This window comes from Triticum aestivum, chromosome 5B, assembly GCF_018294505.1.
Source record: "Triticum aestivum cultivar Chinese Spring chromosome 5B, IWGSC CS RefSeq v2.1, whole genome shotgun sequence".
Taxonomy (NCBI): domain Eukaryota; kingdom Viridiplantae; phylum Streptophyta; class Magnoliopsida; order Poales; family Poaceae; genus Triticum; species Triticum aestivum.
Genome location: NC_057807.1, coordinates 561063102 through 561087699, shown reverse-complemented (window position 1 = coordinate 561087699; position 24598 = coordinate 561063102). Strand labels below are relative to the sequence as shown.

Below are 24598 nucleotides of genomic sequence, written 5' to 3'. Positions count from 1 at the left end.
CTGGATCTGCTCGGATATGTTCGTCGTTCGTCTACATTCGTGTGTCTTCAGGTTGAATCCTTCTGATCTACGCTACTTTTCATCGGCGACGATTGTCGACTGTCTACTAAACAAGTTTTGCCGAATCCGGTGAGGAAGGGGCAATGACGGTGGCGCGTCTTTGGCTCGCTTCAGTGCTTGTAGTCGTCGCTAGGTGGACTATGAATCTGAATGTAATTTTTTATTATTTCTGATTTGTACTGCTATGATTGGAGATGAATAGATCAGATGTTTTCTCAAAAAAAAATTAAGGCCTCCTTTGGTTTACATGAATTTTATAAGAATTATGTATTATAGGATTTCCGTAGAAAATATTCCTTTAGTCCTTTGATTTATAGGAATAGAATCACATTTCCATACAGGATTGACTTCTATCCTTCATATTTCAAAGGAGAAAAAAAGTACATTATCTTGGACTCAACAGAGAAAAATGTCCGATCATATGAACCAAATGACATCTCCTTTTTATGTTCATAAAATTTAACATACATGCCGTTTCATTTTCTACAGCTTTCCTATTCTTAGGACATTCCTATACCCTACCATGAACCAAAAGGCCTAAACTCACCGTGTCGCTGCACGAATCTAAATGCGATCGATCCGCCGCTCTAAACCCTCCCTGTCCGAACTTCTTGAAGCACTTCTCCCCCTTCACTCCACCCCGACAAATCGAGCACGCGGCCCCGTGGACCTCAGCCGCCACGCAACCAATGGCCACAGCCGCCGCCGCCGCCGCCGCACGTTTCACCCCGGCCATCCTGCCCCGTCCCCGCAGGAGAGTCCCCGCGCCGTGCGCCTCAGCGAGCAGCGCCTCCGGACGCGGCAGCCGCCGGCTGCGCTGTGAGTTCGTTGCCAGCGTCGGGAACGGCGCGCTCTCCGGCGAGGACGACCCTCGACTGATAGACCGCGTAAGAAGCTTCCCCGTTCCTCGTTTCTTGTTATCTCCCTTCCATTTTTCGTTTCTTCTGGCCGCCATTTGGCCGAACAAGTGATGTACGGTCCGGGTAAGGCGCGGCGCGTTCCCCTGGCGCTGAGAGCCTGGAGTGTGGCGCCGCGGTGAGGTGGAACTTTGAATCAAGAACAATTGTAGCCTTTTCTACGACATAGGTTGCTGCTGCTGCTGCTTATATTGCTTTTCCTGGGCTGTGCATTGTGTCGAATACCTAGGGTGCATGGTGGCATTGCAGTGACCGGAGTGTACTTCCGATACTTCAGGAAACTATTGTCTTATAGTTTAGCATTTGCTTGACATCTTACATTCTTACTGGTTTCTCTTATTGGCTGCTGTGGTTATGCTAAGTTTGACTTGGACAAGAATAATGACAGTGAACTTCAAAAGACAACCCTCTGCTGCGCAATTTACTGGGGATAAAACTGTAAACAATGCTTTAGTTCTATATACTGAACTTCAGATGTATTATTCTCAGTATAGATGTTTCCTAAGAGAGGTATCCTGTCTCGACTTTATATAGGCATGTCAGTTTTGTCCGTACAAGGCTGTGGCATTCTTTGTGAAATAGCTATGCTATTTTTTCCCAAGTTGGTGCAGATAAATAGTTAATTATTGCTTCTTATCAAGACAAATGACATACTCTTTACAATTCCATGTACAGCAAAAAGCTCTTGATGCAGCAATGACAGACATAAACAATTCTTTTGGAAAAGGAAGTGTTACAAGATTAGGCAGTGCTGGTGGTGCTTTTGTGTATGTTCTTAATTGCTTAAATGTATCAAAATCCCCTTATAAGTTCCATGCATGCTATTCATACTTGCTGTTACCTTGTTATCCAGTGAGACTTTCCCGAGTGGTTGCTTAACACTAGATTTTGCTTTGGGCGGTGGCCTTCCAAAAGGAAGAGTGGTAGAGGTAACTTACTATAGTTTATTCTTGTTCATCGTGGCACCTTTGGATCACCATTTGCTCTGATTTTTGCAACTTTACAATAAATTGAAGGTGTATGGTCCTGAAAGCAGTGGAAAGACCACTCTAGCTCTGCATGCCATTGCTGAAATACAGGTCTTTTTCTTCCTGTATTAGAGTATGACGCCATTGTATATTTCATGATTCCCGTAGAACTTAACGACATTTAAAACTCCCGACATCCTATATGCAGAAGCTAGGAGGAAATGCCATGCTTGTTGATGCAGAGCATGCTTTTGATCCAGCTTATTCAAAAGCACTTGGTGTAGATATTGAAAATCTGATTGTCTGCCAGCCTGACAATGGAGAGATGGCACTAGAAAGTAATACATTCTTTACTTATGAGGGTTCAGTACCTTTTGTTTGAATAATCTTACTTGCATCTGTTATAATATTGTCCTGTAAACAGGGTTACATAGTGAGTAGCGACTAATTTGGATATTTCGCATACTAGTGACTATTTTGTATTTTCCGCACACAGAGTTTCTATTGAAGTAGAGGAACTTTTGCGTGACATTTTATCTTTTACCATCTGATGGGCATGTAACAATAATTAATGACACTTCAACTTTATAATTTTCCTGGCATTTGTGGCATCTAATATATTTTTAGCATCTTTTGCCAAAAAAATGATTTGGCCCTTCTGAAGTTAACTCTTATTCATAGACGTATTTTGATTTGATGACCAGAAATTCTTGGATTGTAACTTTAATGTGTTCATACATATCTATTTTTATTTTGGTACGTATACTATTTCAAGCACCTGCTAGGTTGAAGGTATAGTTAGTTATGGTGTGCAAACAGGATTATCAGAATCCACCTGTGATGCCAAACATAGCCTAGAGGTTGCGAGACTTCTGTTTTCGTGATTTGACTAATATGTCTCTTTCTCTACCAGTTGCGGACCGCATGTGCAGATCTGGAGCAATAGATCTCATCTGTATTGATTCAGTATCAGCTCTCACTCCACGTGCGGAAATTGAAGTATGATTTTCTTTCCTTTTTGTTTTTAGTATAGATTTGTATTCAATATGATGCATGAAAAATATGATTCAGTTATTTGCTAGGGTGAGATAGGGATGCAGCAGATGGGTTTACAAGCTCGTCTGATGAGTCAAGCATTGAGAAAGATGTCAGGCAATGCGTCAAAGGCTGGTTGTACTCTAATGTTCTTGAATCAAATAAGATACAAGGTGTTCTACATTAGCTTTCAGCTCACTGTTCATTTCCATCTTATTCCGTCATGTGATAAATTTCGTTTTTTTCTAGATTGGGGTATTCTATGGGAACCCTGAAGTCACTAGTGGAGGGATAGCTTTGAAGTTCTTCGCATCAGTTCGCCTAGAGATACGACACATTGGGAAGATAAAATCTGTAAGATAAACAAAATATTTCACCTTCCGTAAGACATGACTTGAGAAAATTCATCTTATTTTGCCAAGGCCAAGGGAGATGAAGATATTGGTGTCAAGGTCCGTGTCAGAGTGCAGAAGAGTAAAGTATGTCGTGAAGATGTCTAGTTCTTGTTTTGTATTTTGCTCCACACTTTGTACATTGGGCATGAGTGTCTTTTCTTTTGTTCTTTGCAAGGTATCCAGGCCCTACAAGCAAGCTGAATTCGAGATCATGTTTGGGGAGGGCGTTAGTAAACTGGTTGGTGTACAAAGTTTTCAGCTATTCCCATTGGATCTCACTAGATCTTTCGCTAAAGAGAGAATTCATACAGGGTTGCATTCTTGATTGTGCTGAGCTGATGGAAGTTGTTGCAAAGAAGGGTTCATGGTATAGTTACAAAGATATAAGGTATGCCAGTAGCTTTAGAAGAATTTCGTTACGGCTTGTGAATGTATTAGCAAAACACAACCTTCTAGCAGCTATCCTTTCATGCCATTCTCCCCAGTCCTATTACCATGTGAACTTCATGTGTTTCGGCTGGTTATATGTGCCCTTTGATTCTGGAGAACCATCATATCACATCATATGTACTGAATTCCTGTTCCTCTTTTTGTGGAACTCCAGTAACTTTATGTAGCCTATACTGTCTGAATTCTACTTCATGTTCATTTGCTTAAATTTGAGGATTATGAGGATATGAACATCTGTTACATATATCTGTACAGGAAACTAACCAGAAAACTCCAAGGTGGCCTCACATAATTTCCTTGTGTTTTAATCTTTTAATGATTGTTTCTATATAGTGCTTCGGAAATCTGTTGTTGGATTTGCACATTCCAATCAGGAACATAATCGTAGTTATGTTATTTTGTAACTTCATTCGAATTAAAATAACAATGATATATTTCATTTTTGTTTTGATAAACTGTAAATTTGTTGCTTTCATGTGCTCCTCTTTTTTGTGTGCAGACTGGGTCAAGGTAGAGAAAAGGCACTGCAGTATCTCCGAGAGAACCCAACCGTCTGCGATGAGATAGAAAAGGTTTGTTTGACTGTACACCTGGGCTGTTTAGACATTAGTCTGCTAGAACATCTGCGAGTATTTACCTCACCACTATCTGATCTGAAACATTTCATACCGTATTATTTACCTGCTCCCAAGTCATATACACATCATAAGTCGAAGCCGTCACCATGTGACTCAGACATTTGGACACGCCTGCTATTGATTAGCCATTTAAACAAAAAAAAGTACTTCATGAAAAAAAAGAAATTATCTAATGAACATTTGGCCTTATCGTGTTCTAAGTACTAGCGTCACACCATTTTCCGAGCCATTTACAACTACGCTTGGTACACTTGCAGGTAGTCCGAGCCATGATACCAGAAGGAACCAGGCATATGGCCATGCTAGCTTTCGGGCAGTCGTCGTCACAACCCGAGGAGGAAGAAGTATATGATGACTGACGACAAACATCAAGCCCCGAAGACGAACCGCTAACCCATCTGTCTAGCACCGCAATTCCAGGCATTTTGACCCCATAGCGTCTAGCATCAGAATTGTAGCGGCTAAAAGTGGCCCTTCTTCGCCGAAGCTAAGCGAACGTTCCAGTGGCACACCCTGTGTTCTTAGGATTTTGATATGTTGGTTGTTTGCTGTAACAACAGCAACAATGTACCACCATCCACCAGTACTAAAAAGGGCTTGACAAGTTAATCATGGGAAACGACAATTTATCTCATATGAAAATTCAATCAAAACATTAAGCTTGAAGCACTAGAAATTGAAATAATTGTTCACGCAGAAAATTATTGCCAGAAGTAGATATAAAAAATCAGGACAGTAATAGGGTGCTAAATAGAACACAATGCAAAAAGAATGACACCCAGGGGAGCAACCAGGGCTTGGTGTGCCCAGGCTGGGCGGGCCGTTCTGAACCGACAAGATATGAAATTATACCTAGTCAATTTCAGAAAATTCCCCTAAAACCATAATGAAGACTAAGCATGGCGTCTTATTGTACTAAAAGTAAACTGCACAAAGATAAACTGTATTACAAGTGCTTTTGTTTAAAGCCTAAATCAAGGCTTTGTAACCTCTATCCATTGTTCAAAGCTTATGAAAGGTCACCTAAATTGACCTTTCCCACTTGTACGCTTGAACTCCTCTTTAGGGAAGTGGCCATAAGCTTGATTCTGTGGCAACTTGAATTTGTAAGTGCCTTCCTTCATGTGAATTGGGCCTGCTGTTTTTTGTGTGTGCGAAAATGATCAGATCTATTATAAAAGTTCATCGGAAGTATATAGCATCTCAAACATAATAAAAATTACATCCATGTTCCAAGACCATCAAACGACCACTACTGCGCTGTCGCCGCTCCCCTACCAGAAGGCTTGACCTTGTGTGCACATGCCCCTTTAGGACCAGTGCCCTGGAGCCGCAGTCGTCACCGTTGAATCCTTGCATATATTTGAAGCACATAACACCAAATCTCACCATATAACGAGAAACCCTAACACCACGGCCAAATAGACAGCTGGAATCTACGCCAGAGCTCCGTCGACTACGTCCAGACGGACGAACTCGAGGAAGATCGAAGGCTGGAAGACAAACTCAAAGAAGAAGCGTCGCCATCTTCGTGAGCGCCGCGCCTGCGAGGACTAGAAAACCCGACCTAAACTACTAACCACAACGGAGGCACCGAAATTCCCCTCCCGCCATCGATCGACAGAGCGACTGGCAGAGGGGAGGCGAGTCCATGGGCTCGCCATTGAAGTCTAGAGGGGAGAGTTTATCCTAACCGCCTAGGTTAGGGGAGAAAAGCGTGGCACTGCAGTTCTTAGAAAAGGTCTACCCAAAATAATAGGTCAAGTAAAATCACACTTCATAATAAAATCAGTGGGAATAATATTCAGTTGCACTTCAACCTTAGCATCATCTTTTCTTCCTAGAGCTTTCTTACTAGATGAATCGACAAGGTTAATGGTCAAATTGCTAGGTTCCATATTTCCAAGATCAAGCATATAAAAAAGTATTTTAGGCATAGTAGAAATACTAGCACCCAATTCACATAAAACATTGCAATAGTACGGACCTATGCAAATTTTAATAATTGGTTCCCAAGCATCTTGGAGTTTTCTAGGAATATAAGCCTCTATGTTAAATTTAGGATACTTACTAAATTCAAGAGAATGCATTACGAAAAGAGAATGCATTAAGCATGTCTACAAGTACATTGTGGTACTTGCATATACAATTCAGGAAGGTCCAACAACCAAGGAGACACATTAGGCAAATAAGACTTCTAGTGCCCATTTGCCAATGACTATAAGAACACGGGAACCTATGGAATATAAGAGCAGAAATCAAGTTCAAGTCGCCATATAAAATGCCGCTTCTTCTGATCCTTAAGAATTTATAGCATAGTTTTCTCAGCATGCCTAGGACGATGCCGGCAATTAACTTCTGTGGGCTTGCAGCTGTTGTCTCGTCAGAATGGTGCTTTTGTCCACCGACAGCTTGTTGATGTCTGGAGAGCCAATACAAGCCAATGGATCCTTTTCAATCTGCAACAAACATAAAATTAGGTCAATATTGTTTTTTTAGCTATTTAGTAAATTGAGGGGAGGAGAAAGTTCTACATTTTTGTTTCATAGGTTAACGATGTGGATTCATTGGATCTAACAAACTGCAAAATTACTTGGTCGTAACTCACAGTGTCTACAATTGTCTGTCCAGAAATTGATCTGGCCCCGGTAGAGTTATTTGCTTCAGTCTCCTTCTCCCTTTCCACAAAACTGTTGTCCACATATGAATGGCGTTGGCGCCAGCTGAAAAGTGGACCATCTTGATGGTGATCACTGAACAGATGCTCAGCTATGAAGTGCTTTTTAACAGCTTTAACAAGTTTTTTTTCATTGCTATGCTTAGTAAGTATTTTGTAAATGAAACAAATTATTAATATAAAGTATCTTTGTCTGGCAATGAAAGTAAATAAAGCGCCATTAGTTAATGATCCACACATGTTAGCTAGCTCCATCTTCATGCGTTCTTCACCATTTTTCAAAATATCTATAGCACATCCATAAAGGCACTGATAATATGCCAACTTCCCGATCACGCAAGCACCACCTGGTAACACATTGGTTCATAAAATTAGCACTTATAGTGAAAAAGAGGGATGTCGTTTCTAAAGTTTCTGTCCTTACTTCATGCCCCTGAATCCGTTTTCCTTTTGACAAACTAGGGAGGGACAAAGTAGCAGATGTAAATCAAATCCAAAATTTGAAAGCCCATCTACTTGCGAGTGTATCTAACAATGTGATTTGATACTTTTCAAGCCTAAATCCTTATAGGTAGTAACAACAGGATTTATATGAACAAAATGTGCATGAATGGATTTATTCTTGGGAGTAGCCAATCTGCCCGATTCCAAATTAAATTAAAATATTCTCTTCATATTTAGAGATTTCAGCAAGACAGAAACTGGTTAAGAAGGCACGAGATTTACCAGCAGAGTATCCCAACATCAGTAATCTATGCGGAGGTGGAAGAGCAACCAATTTATGTGCTGCATAAAAGAGTATAAGTAAGCATCTAGCAACAAATTCAACAATGATTAGCTTTGCAGGTTTCCAACGTTGATACCCGTCATTATGAATACCCATATTCCATATGGGTTAGACTACCCACAGTGGGAGTAACATACTACTCCCTCCGTTCCTAAATATTTGTCTTTTTAGAGTTTTAAATGGACTACCACATACAGATGTATATAGACATGTTTTAGAGTGTACATTCACTCATTTTGCTTCGTATGTAGTCACTTATTGAAATTTCTAGAAAGACAAATATTTAGGAACGGAGGGAGTAAGTGGTAACATTACACTTATTTAGGCAAAATAGATGATGTGGCATGTAATTAATGATGAAAGAGAGCATGCGGTAACATAGCTAGTTACTGTAACATCACACATATCAAAAAAAGAAGAGTCTACATCCTAATAAATAGAGTGATGCATGACACAACAGATATGTTACTACCCACTATGGAGGTAGTAACATATGCATGTTACTACTCTAAGTTACTCCTCATTATGACTAGTCTTAGAGGGTGCTTGGATACGATTTAGTCCCATGACTAAAAGTAGTGGGACTAAAACTTGCTAGCCTCACCCATGCTTGGACCAAAATACTAAAGAGACTAAGATCAAGTCAATGAGCATTTATTATCCTCCAAACCCTCCAATCCAGAACTCGCCTGTGTTAAAGGAGAGGAATTAAACGAGGAGAGAGAGGACCACTCCACATTTTAGTAGGGGTACCCCTGACTAAAAAAATTTAGTCTCAAGACTAGTTTTAGCCCCTCTTTAGTCAGGGGTGTTTGGAACTTTAGCCTCTTAAAAAGACTATTTTTAGTCAGACTAAAATAAGAGGGTGCTTGGATCCAAGGGACTTATTTTAGTCTGACTAAAAATAGTCTCTTTAAGAGGCTACAATTCCAAGCACCCCTGATTAAAGAGGGGCTAAAACTAGTCTTGAGACTAAATTTTTTTAGTCAGGGGTACCCCTACTAAAATGTGGATTAGTCCTCTCTCTCCTTATTTAACTCCTCTCCTTTTATGTTCAAAAAAAAAACTCCTCTCCTTTAACACAGGCGAGTTCTAGATTGGAGGGTTTGAAGGATAATAAATGCTCATTAACTTGATTTTAGTCTCTTTAGTATTTAGATCCAAGCATGGGTAAGGCTAGCAAGTTTTAGTCCCACTACTTTTAGTTATGGGATTAAAACGTATCCAAGCACCCTCTAAGTCCCTTGGATCCAAGCACCTTCTTAGGCTAGTCATAGTGTGAGTAACTTAGCTAGTAACATAACACATCCCAAGAAAAGTTTGCTTATGTGGCAGCTAGTTAATGAGGAGAGATGTATTTAGAGTAACATATTAGGCCCCTCCCAGTGCTCCACCTTGTACACGTGCTAAGGCTGCCATGTAGGCAAAAAGTCTGATGTGGCAACGTAATTAAGAGGAGAGAGATGAGTATGGTGACCCCAGGAAGAAACAATGCCAAGCACGAGAACCTAGGCAAAACACTTTAATTGGAAGGATCCCACCAATGCATGAAGAACTTTAGTTGCAAAATCATTAAATGAAGGATGCTTAGCACCAACAAATTAAGCACCTATGCATTGGGGGCTTTAGTTGCTAAAGTTTTTAATGTGCTTAGCACCTCATGTAAGCACCAATGCATTGGAACTAGCCTTAGAGTATGGTTAATAGTATAGCCAGCTGCTGGCTATAAGCCAGTGCCATGTCATCTACGGCCCATCTTATAGCCAACATGTACAATAGTAGATCAAAAGAGTGTACTAATTTTTTATTATGTGGCCCACCTTTCATTCTCACAAAGTGTCTAGGAGCATGTGCTAGAGCTGACTCTTCACGAAGAGCCCGCTTACCTTCTCTCTCCTCTTCTCTTTCCTCCAACTAAGTAAAAATATAGTAGTTTAATCCTTATAGCCCGCTGACTCAGCTCTATTGTACTTGCTCTTAGAGCATGGTTAATAGTATAGCCAACTGCTGGCTATAAGCCATTGCCATGTCATCTATAGCCCATCTTATAGCCAATATGTACAATAGTTGATTAGAAGAGTGTATTACTTTTTTATTATATGGCCCACCTTTCACTCTCACAAAGTGTCTAGGAGCACGTGCTAGAGCTGGCTCTTCACCAAGAGCCCGCTTATCTTCTCTCTCCTCTTCTCTTTCCTCCAACTAAGCAAGAATATACTAGTTTATTTTTTATAGCCAGCTGACTCAGCTCTATTGTACTTGCTCCTATATTACCATCACATAACGTTTCCCAATGCAATATGAGTCTACATGCCAATAAATACAACTACCTACTCCCTCCGTCCGAGTTTATTAAGCCTCACAACATCACAAGCATGTCCCTTTTTATAAGGCCTTGCTTTGGAAAGGTGCATGCATGCAACCACTTTATTGGTTGCATTGAAAACCATTGTTGTTGATGCCATGGCCATGAAATTAATACACTGCATGCGTGCTTTTTCGGCTGGTCACAATGGGCAAGAACATAAGCTAGTAACTTACACACTTCCCTAGACTATGTTACTACCTCCATAGTGGGTAGGAACATCTATGTAGGGGGTGTTTGGTTCAGAGGTCCTAGGACTTTTTCTAGTCCCAGGGACTAATAAAAAAAGACTCTCCAGTAGAGTCTTTTTCTAGTCCCTGTAGAAAAAGTCCCTCCTGTTTGGTTCCTAGGGACTTTTTAGGGATTTTTTCTAGTCTCTGGGACTAAAAAGTCCCTGAACCAAACACCCCCGTAGTGTCATGCAACGATGTATTTATTAGGTTATAGACTCATTGTTTCTTGGAGTGTGTGATGTTCCGGTAACTTAGCTAGTTACCACAAGCACCTCTCTCTTCATTAAATATGTGCCACATAAGCAAAGTTGTATTGGAGTGTGTGATGTTACTCCTAAGTTCCTCCCCATTGTGACCAGCTTTCATTGGCTGCATGGATGTGAGAGAGTGCATTGGAAATGAAATGAAATAATTAATATGAGCAAATTACTATGTGTCTTGGGCCAAGAGAAGTTGTCTTTAGCCTAATAAACCCAGACAGAGGGAGTAGGATATTACCTCTATGTTGTTTTCCATTATAAAGGTAGTAATATAGACTAATGTCATATGCATGACACTACTCTAAGTTACTTTCCACTATGATTAGCCTTACTAGTAAATTCGCCTTACATTTCCAATCTGAATAATAGGTGTACTTCTGAATAACATACCAACCTAACAACTAGTACTTTTTTACATTCTTTATCTAATTTGACAGATCTCTTAACTTACATCTTTGCTGGAACATATAACTCGGACCACTGGGTCGAATAAAATAGGATTTCATTTAGTGTTGTACTCCCTCCGTTTCAAAATAGATGACTCAACTTTGTACTCAAGTTAGTACAAAGTTGGATCATCTATTTTGGAACAGAGGGAGTAGCTCACAAACATCGAGATTGAAAGGCAATTCGCATCTCATGATTATAGATGGAGGTCGAGGCACCTTGATTTATGGTAAAACAGATAGGAAGAGTGAAGAGCGTAGAGGCCGCGGCGTAGGCCACGTCCGCGGCGGTGCTGAATTTCCGCAGCGTGGCGTCCTCCGCCTGTGTGAGCGGACCCTGCAAAGGGAAGCAAGAGACCACCAGTCCAGCACCACTCCAGTAGCAGCAACAGCAACAAGTGAAAACAGGAGCGAAACCTTGGCCCGCTGGGAGATCTCCAGATCCTGAATCGCCTCCCCACGCTCCTGCATCACATCAGCGGGAGAAGATTAGTCCCTTGCATGACGACGGAGGAGGAATCGGAGGCGCCTCCTCCATCTAACCTTTCCGAGGAAGAGCTCGAAGAGCTCCTTCGGATTCATGGCCGCCAGCTCGCGTGTCACGGCAGGGAGAGATTGCAGCGATTTGGGTGGGTGAGAAGCAGAGCCGCCGCCACTGGCTGGGTTTCCGGCGCGATGGGGACTGGGGAATGCATCGCTTGATGTGGAAGTTGTTAGACTAGTTGGCTTGAGCTATTCTCAAGGAGATGAACCGGTCACGGCCTTATCTCCTATGCATGCGCCATGCACTACACCGCCACACTCAGTAGAGATAGGATTGGTGGTTAGGTTGTTGTGTGCGTGAGTCCTCCTCTCTCTTTGATGTATCCTCTACTTAATTCCCAAGAAAAGGAAGCCAAGCATGATGCATCTCTACTCATACTAATTTCCTATCATGGTATCAGTTTTTTGATCCGCTCCCTCCTTCCTCATGGCCTCTGCGCCTCTTCCCACCTCCTCTCTTCCCCGGCCTCCCCACCCTTGGCGGTGGTCACCACTCCTCTTCCCCTCCAGACCGCGCCACGGGTCCCGAGTTTCTTGCCTTCCCAGCCCTCGCCAATGCCATCCGTGTCGAGGGAGCCAACATTCACAATCATGTGCGTGTTCATGTGGACATGAAAGGGGCCAAGGTCTGGCGTGACCTCATGTTGGAGACAATCAATCAGTGCGACGTCACCGGCCACATCTGTCCCGACTTCAATGATCACGCCGGTGACACGGCATGGAAAGATCATCAACAAGGCGGTTAAAAAATGGTTCTACGAGACCCTCGTCGGCTCCGTCATCAATCGAGAGGCCACTGCCTTTGAGATCTGGTCGGCGATTGAGGCCTTGTTCCTCAACCATCGCCGCTCTCGACAATTCTACCTAAAGTTCGAGCTCCATGGGATCTGCCAAGGCGACTCTTCCATCTCCACCTTCCGCTTCTGACTAAGTCCTTCGCGGATGAGCTGCAAAACTTCGGCAAATCGTTGGATGAGATGATGACGAAGATCATTGAGAAGACGCCCACCCCTTGGCGTTTGACGTCGTTGTGGGCATGTTCGTGCAGGACGAGATGGCCTCCAGCAATGACTTCTCCAAATCCCACAGCGCCCTCGCCGCCCACACCCGACATCCTGCTCCCAGCCTGTCGACCTCTGGTGGCGCTTCGGGTAGCAACACCAAGCCGCCTGGTGCGGACACCAGCAGTGGCAAGCCCTGATTCTCCATCGCCTAGCCAACTAGCTGAATCCATGGACTGGGCACGTCAACGCCTACCTCGTTGCGCTCCCTCCTCCGCCATGCCCGCCTCCGGTGCCAAGGATCCTCAGGTCGCGTCCATCGCACGCCTACACTACCTACGCGCCGCTCCACTACGCCACACTAGGCTACGGTGGGGTGCAGTACCTGCGTGCACCCCTGATGTTGCAGCAGCCCCACTCCACCCCGAGACAATATCCACTACTAGGAAAACGGCTATAGATGATATGGCCATTAATGGTGCACCAGACATGTGGTGCGCCACTACTATATAGCAGTGGCGCATCATGTGTCGGTGCGCCATTAGTGTGAGACACACGGTGCGCCACTAGTAACAATTTTTTTCCCCAAAAATGCTAATGGCGCACCAGGGCACAGTGCGTCATTACTAGTTTTAACTAGTAATGACGCACCAGCCACATAGTGTGCCACTACTATAATTTTTTTTTGCAAAACTATTAATGGCGCACCATCAGCTAATGTGCCATTAGTAACCTGGGACCAGCTAGATATTTTGGACAGCCACACCTACACACTCACTTTCCCCACTTCATTCTCTCCACCTCCTCCTCCAAGCTTGTCTCGGCTGCCTCCTCCTCCTTACCTCATTTGCATCATAGATTCATCCAAATTAAGTGGTTAAATTACCTTTTTTTGATAGGTAAGTAAGGGGAAAGCTATCTTTATGTTGTAGATCTACTTTTTTTCTTCCTCCAACAACGTGCATATGCACTTTTTATGGCCTAGCTAGATCTATGTATGTTTATGGTGTTGCATATATTTGTAGTGTTGCATATATGTTTGTGTTTGTAGGTACCGGTATTTGAAATGCGATAGTTGCCAATATTTTGTCGGAATGTTGATTCATTTCCATTTCGGCGAGAATTTTGGCACTATGCATTCTTTTTGGTCCTATTTTTAGGCAAAGTCATGCCAAATTTTTTCTTGGTTCTAAAATATCGTTTTGCTCTACCCCGCAGGCGACCATGGTCCGCATGATGACCGAAGGCATCGTGAATAGGTTTTTGAGCTCCGCGAAGGCCGAGATGCTTTAAAAGAACGAGACGGAGATAAGATGTCCGTGTCGAAGATGCAAGCTGAGGAGCCTTATGGACCCGGATTCCGTACAGGTGCGGGACCACCTACTCTTGCGTGATTTCATGGATGGCTATCGATGGCAAGGTGACGAAGATGATTATGTTGGGGAACGTAGCAGAAATTCAAAATTTTCCTACGTGTCACCAAGATCTATCTATGGAGAAACCAGCAACGAGGGGAAGGAGAGTGCATCTACATACCCTTGTAGATCGCTAAGCGGAAGCGTTCAAGAGAACAGGGTTGAAGGAGTCGTACTCGTCGTGATCCAAATCACCGGAGATCCTAGTGCCGAACGGACGGCACCTCCGCGTTCAACACACGTGCAGCCCGGTGACGTCTCCCACGCCTTGATCCAGCAAGGAGAGAGGGAGAGGTTGAGGAAGACTCCATCCAGCAGCAGCACAACGGCGTGGTGGTGATGGAGGAGCGTAGTAGTCCAGCAGGGCTTCGCCAAGCACCGCGAGATATGAGAAGAAAGAGAGGTAGGGCTGTGCCAACAGGAGAAGAAACTCATGTCTTGGGCTGCTCCTATGCCTCCACTATATATAGGGGGAGAGGGGGCTGCGCCCCCACCTAGGTTTCCACCCCTAGGGGGCGGCGGCCAGCCCTAGATCCCATCTAGGGGGGCGGCCAAGGGGTGGAGAGGGGGAAACTTGCCCCCCAAGCAAGGTGGAAGCACCCCCTCCCCAAACCCTAGGCGCCTTGGGCCCTTGTGGGGGGCCGCACCAGCCCACCTGGGGCTGGTCCCCTCCCACACATGGCCCATGCAGCCCTCCGGGGCCGGTGGCCCCACTTGGTGGACACCCGGGACCCTCCCGGTGGTCCCGGTACGTTACCGATAAAACCCGAAACTTTTCCGGTGACCAAAACAGGACTTCCCATATATAAATCTTTACCTCCGGACCATTCCGGAACTCCTCGTGACGTCTGGGATCTCATCCGGGACTCCGAACAATAATCGGTAATCACATACAAACTTCCTTTATAACCCTAGCGTCATCGAACCTTAAGTGTGTAGACCCTACGGGTTCGGGAATCATGTAGACATGACCGAGACGTTCTCCGGTCAATAACCAACAGCGGGATCTAGATACCCATGTTGGCTCCCACATGTTCCACGATGATCTCATCGGATGAACCACGATGTCAAGGACTCAATCAATCCCGTATACAATTCCCTTTGTCCAGCGGTATTGTACTTGCCCGAGATTCGATCGTCGGTATGCCGATACCTTGTTCAATCTCGTTACCGGCAAGTCTCTTTACTCGTTCCGTAACAAATCATCCCGTGATCAACCCCTTGGTCACATTGTGCACATTATGATGATGTCCTATCGAGTGGGCCCAGAGATACCTCTCCGTTTACACGGAGTGACAAATCCCAGTCTCGATTCGTGCCAACCCAACAGACACTTTCGGAGATACCTGTAGTGCACCTTTATAGCCACCCAGTTACGTTGTGACGTTTGGTACACCCAAAGCATTCCTACGGTATCCGGGAGTTGCACAATCTCATGGTCTAAGGAAAAGATACTTGACATTAGAAAAGCTTTAGCATACGAACTACACGATCTTTGTGCTAGGCTTAGGATTGGGTCTTGTACATCACATCATTCTCCAAATGATGTGATCCCGTTATCGATGACATCCAATGTCCATGGTCAGGAAACCGTAACCATCTGTTGATCAACGAGCTAGTCAACTAGAGGCTTACTAGGGACATAGTGTTGTTTATGTACCCACACATGTATCTGAGTTTCCTATCAATACAATTATAGCATGGGTAATAAATGATTATCATGAACAAGGAAATATAATAATAACTAATTTATTATTGCCTCTAGGGCATATTTCCAACAGTCTCCCACTTGCACTAGAGTCAATAATCTAGCTCACATCGCCATGTGATTACCATTCACAGGTCACATCGCCATGTGACTAACATCCAAAGAGTTTACTAGGGTCACTAAACTAGTTCACATCATCATGTGATTAAGACTCAATGAGTTCTGGGGTTTGATCATGTTTTGCTTGTGAGAGAGGTTTTAGTCAACGGGTCTGCAACATTCAGATCCGTATGTACTTCGCAAATCTCTAGGTCATATTGTAAATGCTGCTTCCACGCTCCACTTGGAGCTATTCCAAATGGTTGCTCCAGTATACGTATCCGGTTTGCTACTCAGAGTCATTCGGATAGGTGTTAAAGCTTGCATCGACGTAACCCTTTACGCCGAACTCTTCATCACCTCCATAATCGAGAAACATGTCCTTATTTACTCCAAGGACAATTTTGACCGCTGTCCAATGATCCATTCCTGGATCATTCTTGTACCCCTTGACTGACTCATGGCAGGGCACACTTCCGGTGCAGTACACAACATAGCATACTATAGAGCCTACGTCTAAAGCATAGGGGACGACCTTCGTCCTTTCTCTCTTTTCTGCCGTGGTCGAGCTTTAAGTCTTAACTTCATACCTTACATTTTAGGCAAGAACTCCTTCTTTGACTGATCCATCTTGAACACCTTCAAGATCATGTCAAGGTATATGCTCATTTGAAAGTACCATTAAGCGGTTTTGATCTATCCTCATAGATCTTGATGCTCAATGTTCAAGTAGCTTAATCCAGGTTTTCACTTGAAAAACACTTTTCAAATAACCCTATATGCTTTACAGAAAATTCTACATCATTTCTGATCATCAACATGTCAACGACATATACTCATCAGAAATTCTATAGTGCTCCCACTCACTTCTTTGGAAATACAAGTTTCTCACAAACTTTGTATAAACCCAAAATCTTTGATCATTTCATCAAAGCGTATATTCCAACTCCGAGATGCTTACTCCAGTCCTTAGAAGGATCGCTGGAGCCAGCATACCTTTTAGCATCCTTAGGATCGACAAAAACTTTCTGATTGTATCACATACAACCTTTCCTTACGGAAACTGGTAAGGAAACTCGTTTTTGACATCCATCTGCCAGATTTCATAAATGCAGCTAATGCTAACATGATTCCGACGGACTTAAGCTTCGCTACGGATGAGAAAAACTCATCATAGTCAACTTCCTTGAACTTGTGAAAGCTCTTCGCCACAAGTCGAGCTTCATAGACGGTGACATCACCGTCCACGTCCGTCTTCTTCTTAAAGATCCATTTATCTCAATGGCTTGCCGATCATTGGGCAAGTCCACCAAAGTCCATGCTTTGTTCTGATACATGGATCCTATCTCGGATTTCATGGCTTCTAACCATTTGTCGGAATATGGTCCCACCATCGTTTCTCCATAGCTCGTAGGTTCATTGTTGTCCAGCAACATGACCTTCAAGACAGGATTACTGTACCACTCTGAAGTAGTACGCATCCTTGTCACCCTACGAGGTACGGTAGTGACTTGATCCAAAACTTCATGATCACTATCATAAGCTTCTACTTCAATTGGTGTAGGTGCCACAGGAACAACTTCCTGTGCCCTGCTACACACTATTTGAAGTGGTGGTTCAATAACCTCATCAAGTCTCCACCATCCTCCCACTCAATTTTTGAGACAAACTTTTCTCGAGAAAGGACCCGATTCAAGAAACAATCCCTATTGCTTTCGGATCTGAATTAGGAGGTATACCCAACTGTTTTGGGTGTCCTATGAAGATGCATTTTATCCGCTTTGGGTTCGAGCTTATCAACCTGAAACTTTTCACATAAGCATCGCAGCCCCAAACTTTTAAGAAACGACAACTTAGGTTTCTCTAAACCATAGTTCATACGGTGTCATCTCAATGGAATTACGTGGCGCCCTATTTAAAGTGAATGCGGTTGTCTCTAATGCCTAACCCATGAACGATAGTGGTAATTCGATAAGAGACATCATGGTACGCACCATATCCAATAGGGTGCAACTATGATGTTCGGACACACCATCACACTATGGTGTTCCAGGCGGTATTAATTGTGAAACAATTTCCACAGTGTCTTAATTGCGTGCCAAAGCTTGTAACTCAGATACTCATCTCTATGATCATATCATAGACATTTTATCCTCTTGTCACAATGATCTTTGACTTCACTCTGAAATTACTTGAACCATTCAATAACTCAGACTCGTGTTTCATCAAGTAAATATACTCAACATCTACTCGAATCATCTGTGAAGTCAGAACATAACGATATTCACTGCATGCCTCAGCACTCATTGGACTGCACACATCAAAATGTGTTACTTTCGACAGGTTGCTACCTTGTTCCATCTTACTGAAACCGAGGCTTTTCAGTCATCTTGCCCATGTGGTATGATTTGCATATCTCAAGTGATTCAAAATCAAGTGAGTCCAAATGATCCATCTGCATGGAGTTTCTTCATGCGTATGCACCAATAGACATGGTTTGCATGTCTCAAACTTTTCAAAAATTAGTGAGTCCAAAGATCCATCAACATGGAGCTTCATCATGCGTTTTACACCAATATGACTTACATGGCAGTGCCACAAGTAAGTGGTACTATCATTAATATCTTATATCCTTTTTGGCATGAAAATGTGTATCACTACGATCGAGATTCAATAAACCATTCCTTTTAGGTGCTAGACCATTGAAGGTATTATTCAAATAAACAGAGTAACCATTATTCTCCTTAAATGAATAACCGTATTGCTACAGACATAATCCAATCATGTCTATGCTCAACGCAAACACCAATAACAATTATTTAGGTTTAACACACCAATCTCGATGGTAGAGGGAGCGTGCGATGCTTGATCACATCAACCTTGGAAACACTTCCAACACGTATCGTCAGCTCACCTTTAGGTAGTCTCCGTTTATTCCGTAGCTTTTATTTCGAGTTACTAACACTTAGCAACCGAACCGGTATCTAATACCCTGGTGCTACTACGAGTACTAGTAAAGTACACATTAACATAATGTATATCCAATATACTTCTATCGACCTTGCCAGCCTTCTTATCTACCAAGTATCTAGGGTAATTCTGCTCCAGTGGCTGTTCCCCTTATTACAGAAGTACTTAGTCTTGGGTTTGGGTTCAACCTTGGATTTCTTCACTGGAGCAGCAACTGATTTGCCGTTTCATGAAGTGTCCCTTCTTGCCCTTGCCCTTCTTGAAACTAGTGGTTTCACCAACCATCAACAATTGATGCTCCTTCTTGATTTCTACTTTCGCGGTGTCAAACATCGTGAATACCTCAAGGATCATCTATCCCTGATATGTTATAATTCATCACGAAGCTCTAGCAGCTTGGTGGCAATGACTTTGGAGAAACATCACTATCTCATCTGGAAGATCAACTCCCACTCGATTCAAGTGATTGTTGCACTCAGACAATCTGAGCACAAGCTCAACGATTGAGCTTTTCTCCCTCAGTTTGCAGGCTAAGAAAATTGTCGGAGGTCTTATACCTCTTGACGTGGGCACGAGCCTGAAATCCCAATTTCAGCCCTCGAAACATCTCATATGTTCTGCGACATTTCGAAAAACGTCTTTGGTGCCTCAACTCTAAACCGTTTAACTGAACTATCACGTAGTTATCAAAACGTGTATGTCCGATGTTCGCAACATCCACAGACGACGATTGAGGTTCAGCACACTAAGCGGTGCATTAAGGACATAAGCTTTCTTCTGTCCGCATAATCGCTACTGTCAACTTTCAACTATATTTTCTCTAGGAACATATCTAAACAGTGGAACTAAAGCGCGAGCTTACGACATAATTTGCAAAGATTTTTTGACTATGTTCAGGATAATTAAGTTCATCTTATGAACTCCCACTAGGATAGACATCCCCCTAGTCATCTAAGTGATTACATGATCCGAGTCAACTAGGCCGTGTCTGATCATCACGTGGGACGGACTAGTCATCATCGGTGAACATCTTCATGTTGATCGTATCCTCCATACGACTCATGCTCGACCTTTCGGTCTCTTGTGTTCCGAGGCCATGTCTGTACATGCTAGGCCCGTCAAGTTAACCTAAGTGTTTCGCGTGTGTAAATCTGGCTTACACCCGTTGTATGTGAACGTAAGAATCTATCACACCCGATCATCACGTGGTGCTTCGAAACGATGAACTTTCGCAATGGTGCACAGTTAGGGGGAACACTTTCTTGAAATTTTAATAAGGGATCATCTTATTTACTACCGTCGTTCTAAGCAAACAAGATGCATAAACATGATAAACATCACATGCAATCAAATAGTGACATGATATGGCCAATATCATTTTGCTCCTTTTGATCTCCATCTTCGGGGCTCCATGATCATCATCGTCACCGGCATGACACCATGATCTCCATCATCGTGTCTTCATGAAGTTGTCTCGCCAACTATTACTTCTACTACTATGGCTACCGGTTAGCAATAAAGTAAAGTAATTACATGGCGTTGTTCAATGACACGCAGGTCATACAATAAATTAAGACAACTCCTATGGCTCCTGCCGGTTGTCATACTCATCGACAGGCAAGTCGTGATTCCTATTACAAGAACATGATCAATCTCATACATCACATATCATTCATCACATTCTTCTTGGCCATATCACATCACATAGCATACCCTGCAAAAACAAGTTAGACGTCCTCTAATTGTTGTTTGCATGTTTTACGTGGCTGCTATGGGTTTCTTGCAAGAACGTTTCTTACCTATGCAAAAACCACAACGTGATATGCCAATTGCTATTTACCCTTCATAAGGACCCTTTTCATCGAATCGGTTCCGACTAAAGTGGGAGAGACTGGCACCCGCTAGCCACCTTATGCACCAAGTGCATGTCAGTCGGTGGAACCTGTCTCACGTAAGTGTACGTGTAAGGTCGGTCCGGGCCGCTTCATCCCACAATACCGCCGAAACAAGATTGGACTAGTAACGGTAAGCATATTGAACAACATCAACGTCCACAACTACTTTGTGTTCTACTCATGCAAAGAATCTATGCAATAGACCTAGCTCTGATACCACTGTTGGGGAACGTAGCAGAAATTCAAAATTTTCCTACGTGTCACCAAGATCTATCTATGGAGAAACCAGCAACGAGGGGAAGGAGAGTGCATCTACATACCCTTGTAGATCGCTAAGCGGAAGCGTTCAAGAGAACAGGGTTGAAGGAGTCGTACTCGTCGTGATCCAAATCACCGGAGATCCTAGTGCCGAACGGACGGCACCTCCGCGTTCAACACACGTGCAGCCCGGTGACGTCTCCCACGCCTTGATCCAGCAAGGAGAGAGGGAGAGGTTGAGGAAGACTCCATCCAGCAGCAGCACAACGGCGTGGTGGTGATGGAGGAGCGTAGTAGTCCAGCAGGGCTTCGCCAAGCACCGCGAGATATGAGAAGAAAGAGAGGTAGGGCTGTGCCAACAGGAGAAGAAACTCATGTCTTGGGCTGCTCCAATGCCTCCACTATATATAGGGGGAGAGGGGGCTGCGCCCCCACCTAGGTTTCCACCCCTAGGGGGCGGCGGCCAGTCCTAGATCCCATCTAGGGGGGCGGCCAAGGGGTGGAGAGGGGGGAAACTTGCCCCCCAAGCAAGGTGGAAGCACCCCCTCCCCAAACCCTAGGCGCCTTGGGCCCTTGTGTGTGTGTGTGTGGGGGGGGGGGGGCGCACCAGCCCACCTGGGGCTGGTCCCCTCCCACACTTGGACCATGCAGCCCTCCGGGGCTGGTGGCCCCACTTGGTGGACCTCCGGGACCCTCCCGGTGGTCCCGGTACGTTACCGATAAAACCCGAAACTTTTCCGGTGACCAAAATAGGACTTCCCATATATAAATCTTTACCTCCGGACCATTCCAGAACTCCTCGTGACGTCTGGGATCTTATCCGGGACTCTGAACAACATTCAGTAACCACATACAAACTTCCTTTATAACCCTAGCGTCATCGAACCTTAAGTGTGTAGACCCTACGGGTTCGGGAATCATGTAGACATGACCGAGACGTTCTCCGGTCAATAACCAACAGCGGGATCTGGATACCCATGTTGGCTCCCACATGTTCCACGATGATCTCATCGGATGAACCACGATGTCAAGGACTCAATCAATCCCGTATACAATTCCCTTTGTCTAGCGGTATTGTACTTGCCCGAGATTCGATCATCGATATGCCGATACCTTGTTCAATCTCATTACCGGCAAGTCTCTTTACTCGTTCCGTAACACATCATCCCGTGATCAACACCTTGGTCACATTGTGCACATTATGATGATGTCCTACCGAGTGGGCCCAGAGATACCTCTCCGTTTACACGGAGTGACAAGTCCCAGTCTTGATTCGTGCCAACCCAACAGACACTTTCAGAGATACCTATAGTGCACCTTTATAGCCACCCAGTTACGTTGTGACGTTTGGTACACCCAAAGCATTCCTACGGTATCCGGGAGTTGCACAATCTCATGGTCTAAGGAAAAGATACTTGACATTAGAAAAGCTTTAGCATACGAACTACACGATCTTTGTGCTAGGCTTAGGATTGGGTCTTGTCCATCACATCATTCTCCAAATGATGTGATCCCGTTATCAACGACATCCAATGTCCATGGTCAGGAAACCGTAACCATCTGTTGATCAACGAGCTAGTCAACTAGAGGCTTACTAGGGACATAGTGTTGTTTATGTACCCACACATGTATCTGAGTTTCCTATCAATACAATTATAGCATGGGTAATAAACGATTATCATGAACAAGGAAATATAATAATAACTAATTTATTGTTGCCTCTAGGGCATATTTCCAACAGATTATGAAGTTGTCCATGGGGGCCGGGAAAGAAATGAGGAAGGGCAGCAAGACAACCGCGGCGAGGGCGGGCGAGAAGACGAAGAATCTCCAGGACATGATCATGAAGTAGATGCAGTACATAGTCATCATGTAGAAGATGCCGAACATGATGATGAGGAAGATGCCGGAGCAGACGAAGGGCATGATCATGAAGATGAAGATGCTGGAGCAGACGATGATGGACCATCAATGGGCTGGGTATAGGACCCTCATATTCAAGAGCTGCCTCTCAAGCAGACGGATAACGCAAGAGCTACCGCCCGAGAGAAAGCCAAGCTGGATCAACTGGAGATAGACGCGGTTACTCCATTGTATGAAGGATGCAGGCCCGAGGATACCCGCCTGAAAGTAACGCTCATGGCTCTGGAGATGAAGGTAAAACACAAAATGACCGACGCATGCTTCGACGAGAACATGTCATTCTGGCACAAACGTCTTCCCAAGGGGAACAAGTGCCCGACCAGTTTCGAGGAGGCGAATAAAATCGTGTGTCCTCTGGATTTACCGCACGTGAAATACCATGTGTGCATGAACAATTGCATCATTTATCGGGACAAGCACGCGGAGTCTACCATATGTCCGGTGTGCGGCGTCACTCGATACAAGAAGAGGAAGAAAGCTCCTCAAAAAGTGGTGTGGTACTTTCCGATCACTCCTCGTCTGCAGCGATATTTCATGGACCCTAAGGTAGCAAAGCTCCTGCGTTGGCACGCGGATAGGGAGGAGAAGAAGCGATAAGATGACGCAAATGATCCAGAGATAAATAAAAAAGACAAGATGCTGAGTCACCCTAAGGATGGGAGCCAGTGGCAAGCGTTGAACTTCGAACACCCAGAATTTGGGAAGGATCCAAGGAACATCGTGCTGGGCGCGAGCACCGATGGAGTCAATCCGTTTGGCAGCCAGAGAAGCACACATAGCACCTGGCCTATGTTTGTGTGGATGTACAACCTTCCCCCTGGTTGTGCATGAGAGGAAGTACATTCACATGAGTATGCTAATTGAAGGGCCGAAACAACCAGGGAACGACATCAATCTGCATCTGGGGATGCTAAAAGAGGAGCTAGACACGCTGTGGAAAACGCCAGCCAATACATGGGACGCTGCAGAGAAAGAATATTTCCCTATGAGAGCCGCACTACTCACGACGGTGCACGACTATCTCGGTTACGGATATGTCGCGGGGCAGGTGGTCCACGAATTTTCTGGATGCGTTAGGTGCATGGATGACACAACATATCACCAGCTAGATAGAGATCCTGGGTGTTCGAAAACCGTGTTCATGGGACATCGAAGGTGGCTTCGCGACGATGAGTCATGGAGGAAACGCAAGGATCTGTTCGATGGTGAAACAGAACCCCGAAGACGCCCGTGTATGAGGAGCAGCGAGGAAATAGACGAGCTATTGAAAAATTGGAAAGATTGCCCATTGCCGGGAAAGAAGCAAAAGGTGCCAGAGCCAGATAAGAAGCAAAAGGTGCCAGAGCCGTTGCTGAAGGTATGGAAAACGAGGTCTGTTTTCTAGGACTTGCCGTACTGGAAGATCCACCGTGTGCCTCACAGCCTTGATGTCATGCATATCATGAAGAACGTGTGTGAGAGTCTGCTTGGTACCCTGCTCAATATGCCAGAGAGGACCAAAGATGGGCCGAAAGCAAGGACAGACTTGAAATCAATGGGCATCAGGGAGGAGCTT

The 24598-nt window shown here is 44.2% G+C and overlaps 2 protein-coding genes across 2 annotated transcripts; one reads left to right on the top strand and one right to left on the bottom strand.

The window, feature by feature from the left end:
* Positions 1–656: 656 nt before the first annotated feature.
* On the top strand, positions 657–5075 carry LOC123113227 (DNA repair protein recA homolog 1, chloroplastic). Its single transcript, XM_044534413.1, has 13 exons — positions 657–947; positions 1653–1744; positions 1831–1906; positions 1994–2056; positions 2154–2283; positions 2859–2944; positions 3028–3153; positions 3230–3334; positions 3403–3459; positions 3551–3613; positions 3687–3763; positions 4325–4397; positions 4721–5075. Exons 1-13 carry the CDS (start codon positions 750–752, stop codon positions 4820–4822), a joined length of 1248 nt encoding a protein of 415 aa, XP_044390348.1. The 5' UTR covers positions 657–749; the 3' UTR covers positions 4823–5075.
* A 1481-nt stretch (positions 5076–6556) lies between these two features.
* Positions 6557–11936, bottom strand: LOC123116928 (uncharacterized). Its single transcript, XM_044537794.1, has 7 exons — positions 11775–11936; positions 11649–11696; positions 11451–11568; positions 7867–7926; positions 7379–7487; positions 7072–7294; positions 6557–6922 (listed from the first exon to the last, which is right to left on the bottom strand). The coding sequence occupies exons 1-7, from the start codon at positions 11811–11813 to the stop codon at positions 6815–6817; spliced, it is 705 nt and encodes a 234-aa protein (XP_044393729.1). The 5' UTR covers positions 11814–11936; the 3' UTR covers positions 6557–6814.
* Positions 11937–24598: the final 12662 nt, after the last annotated feature.

Excerpts from the sequence above, each read along its gene's own strand:
- LOC123113227 (XM_044534413.1), top strand. The coding sequence starts at position 750 with ATGGCCACAGCCGCCGCCGCCGCCGCCGCACGTTTCACCCCGGCCATC. Across the intron at positions 948-1,652 it reads ACCCTCGACTGATAGACCGC|CAAAAAGCTCTTGATGCAGC; the intron begins GTAAGAAGCTTC and ends TTCCATGTACAG. Across the intron at positions 2,057-2,153 it reads ATGCCATTGCTGAAATACAG|AAGCTAGGAGGAAATGCCAT; the intron begins GTCTTTTTCTTC and ends TCCTATATGCAG.
- LOC123116928 (XM_044537794.1), bottom strand. The coding sequence starts at position 11,813 with ATGAATCCGAAGGAGCTCTTCGAGCTCTTCCTCGGAAAG. Across the intron at positions 11,697-11,774 it reads TCGAGCTCTTCCTCGGAAAG|GAGCGTGGGGAGGCGATTCA; the intron begins GTTAGATGGAGG and ends GATGTGATGCAG. Across the intron at positions 11,569-11,648 it reads AGATCTCCCAGCGGGCCAAG|GGTCCGCTCACACAGGCGGA; the intron begins GTTTCGCTCCTG and ends TTCCCTTTGCAG.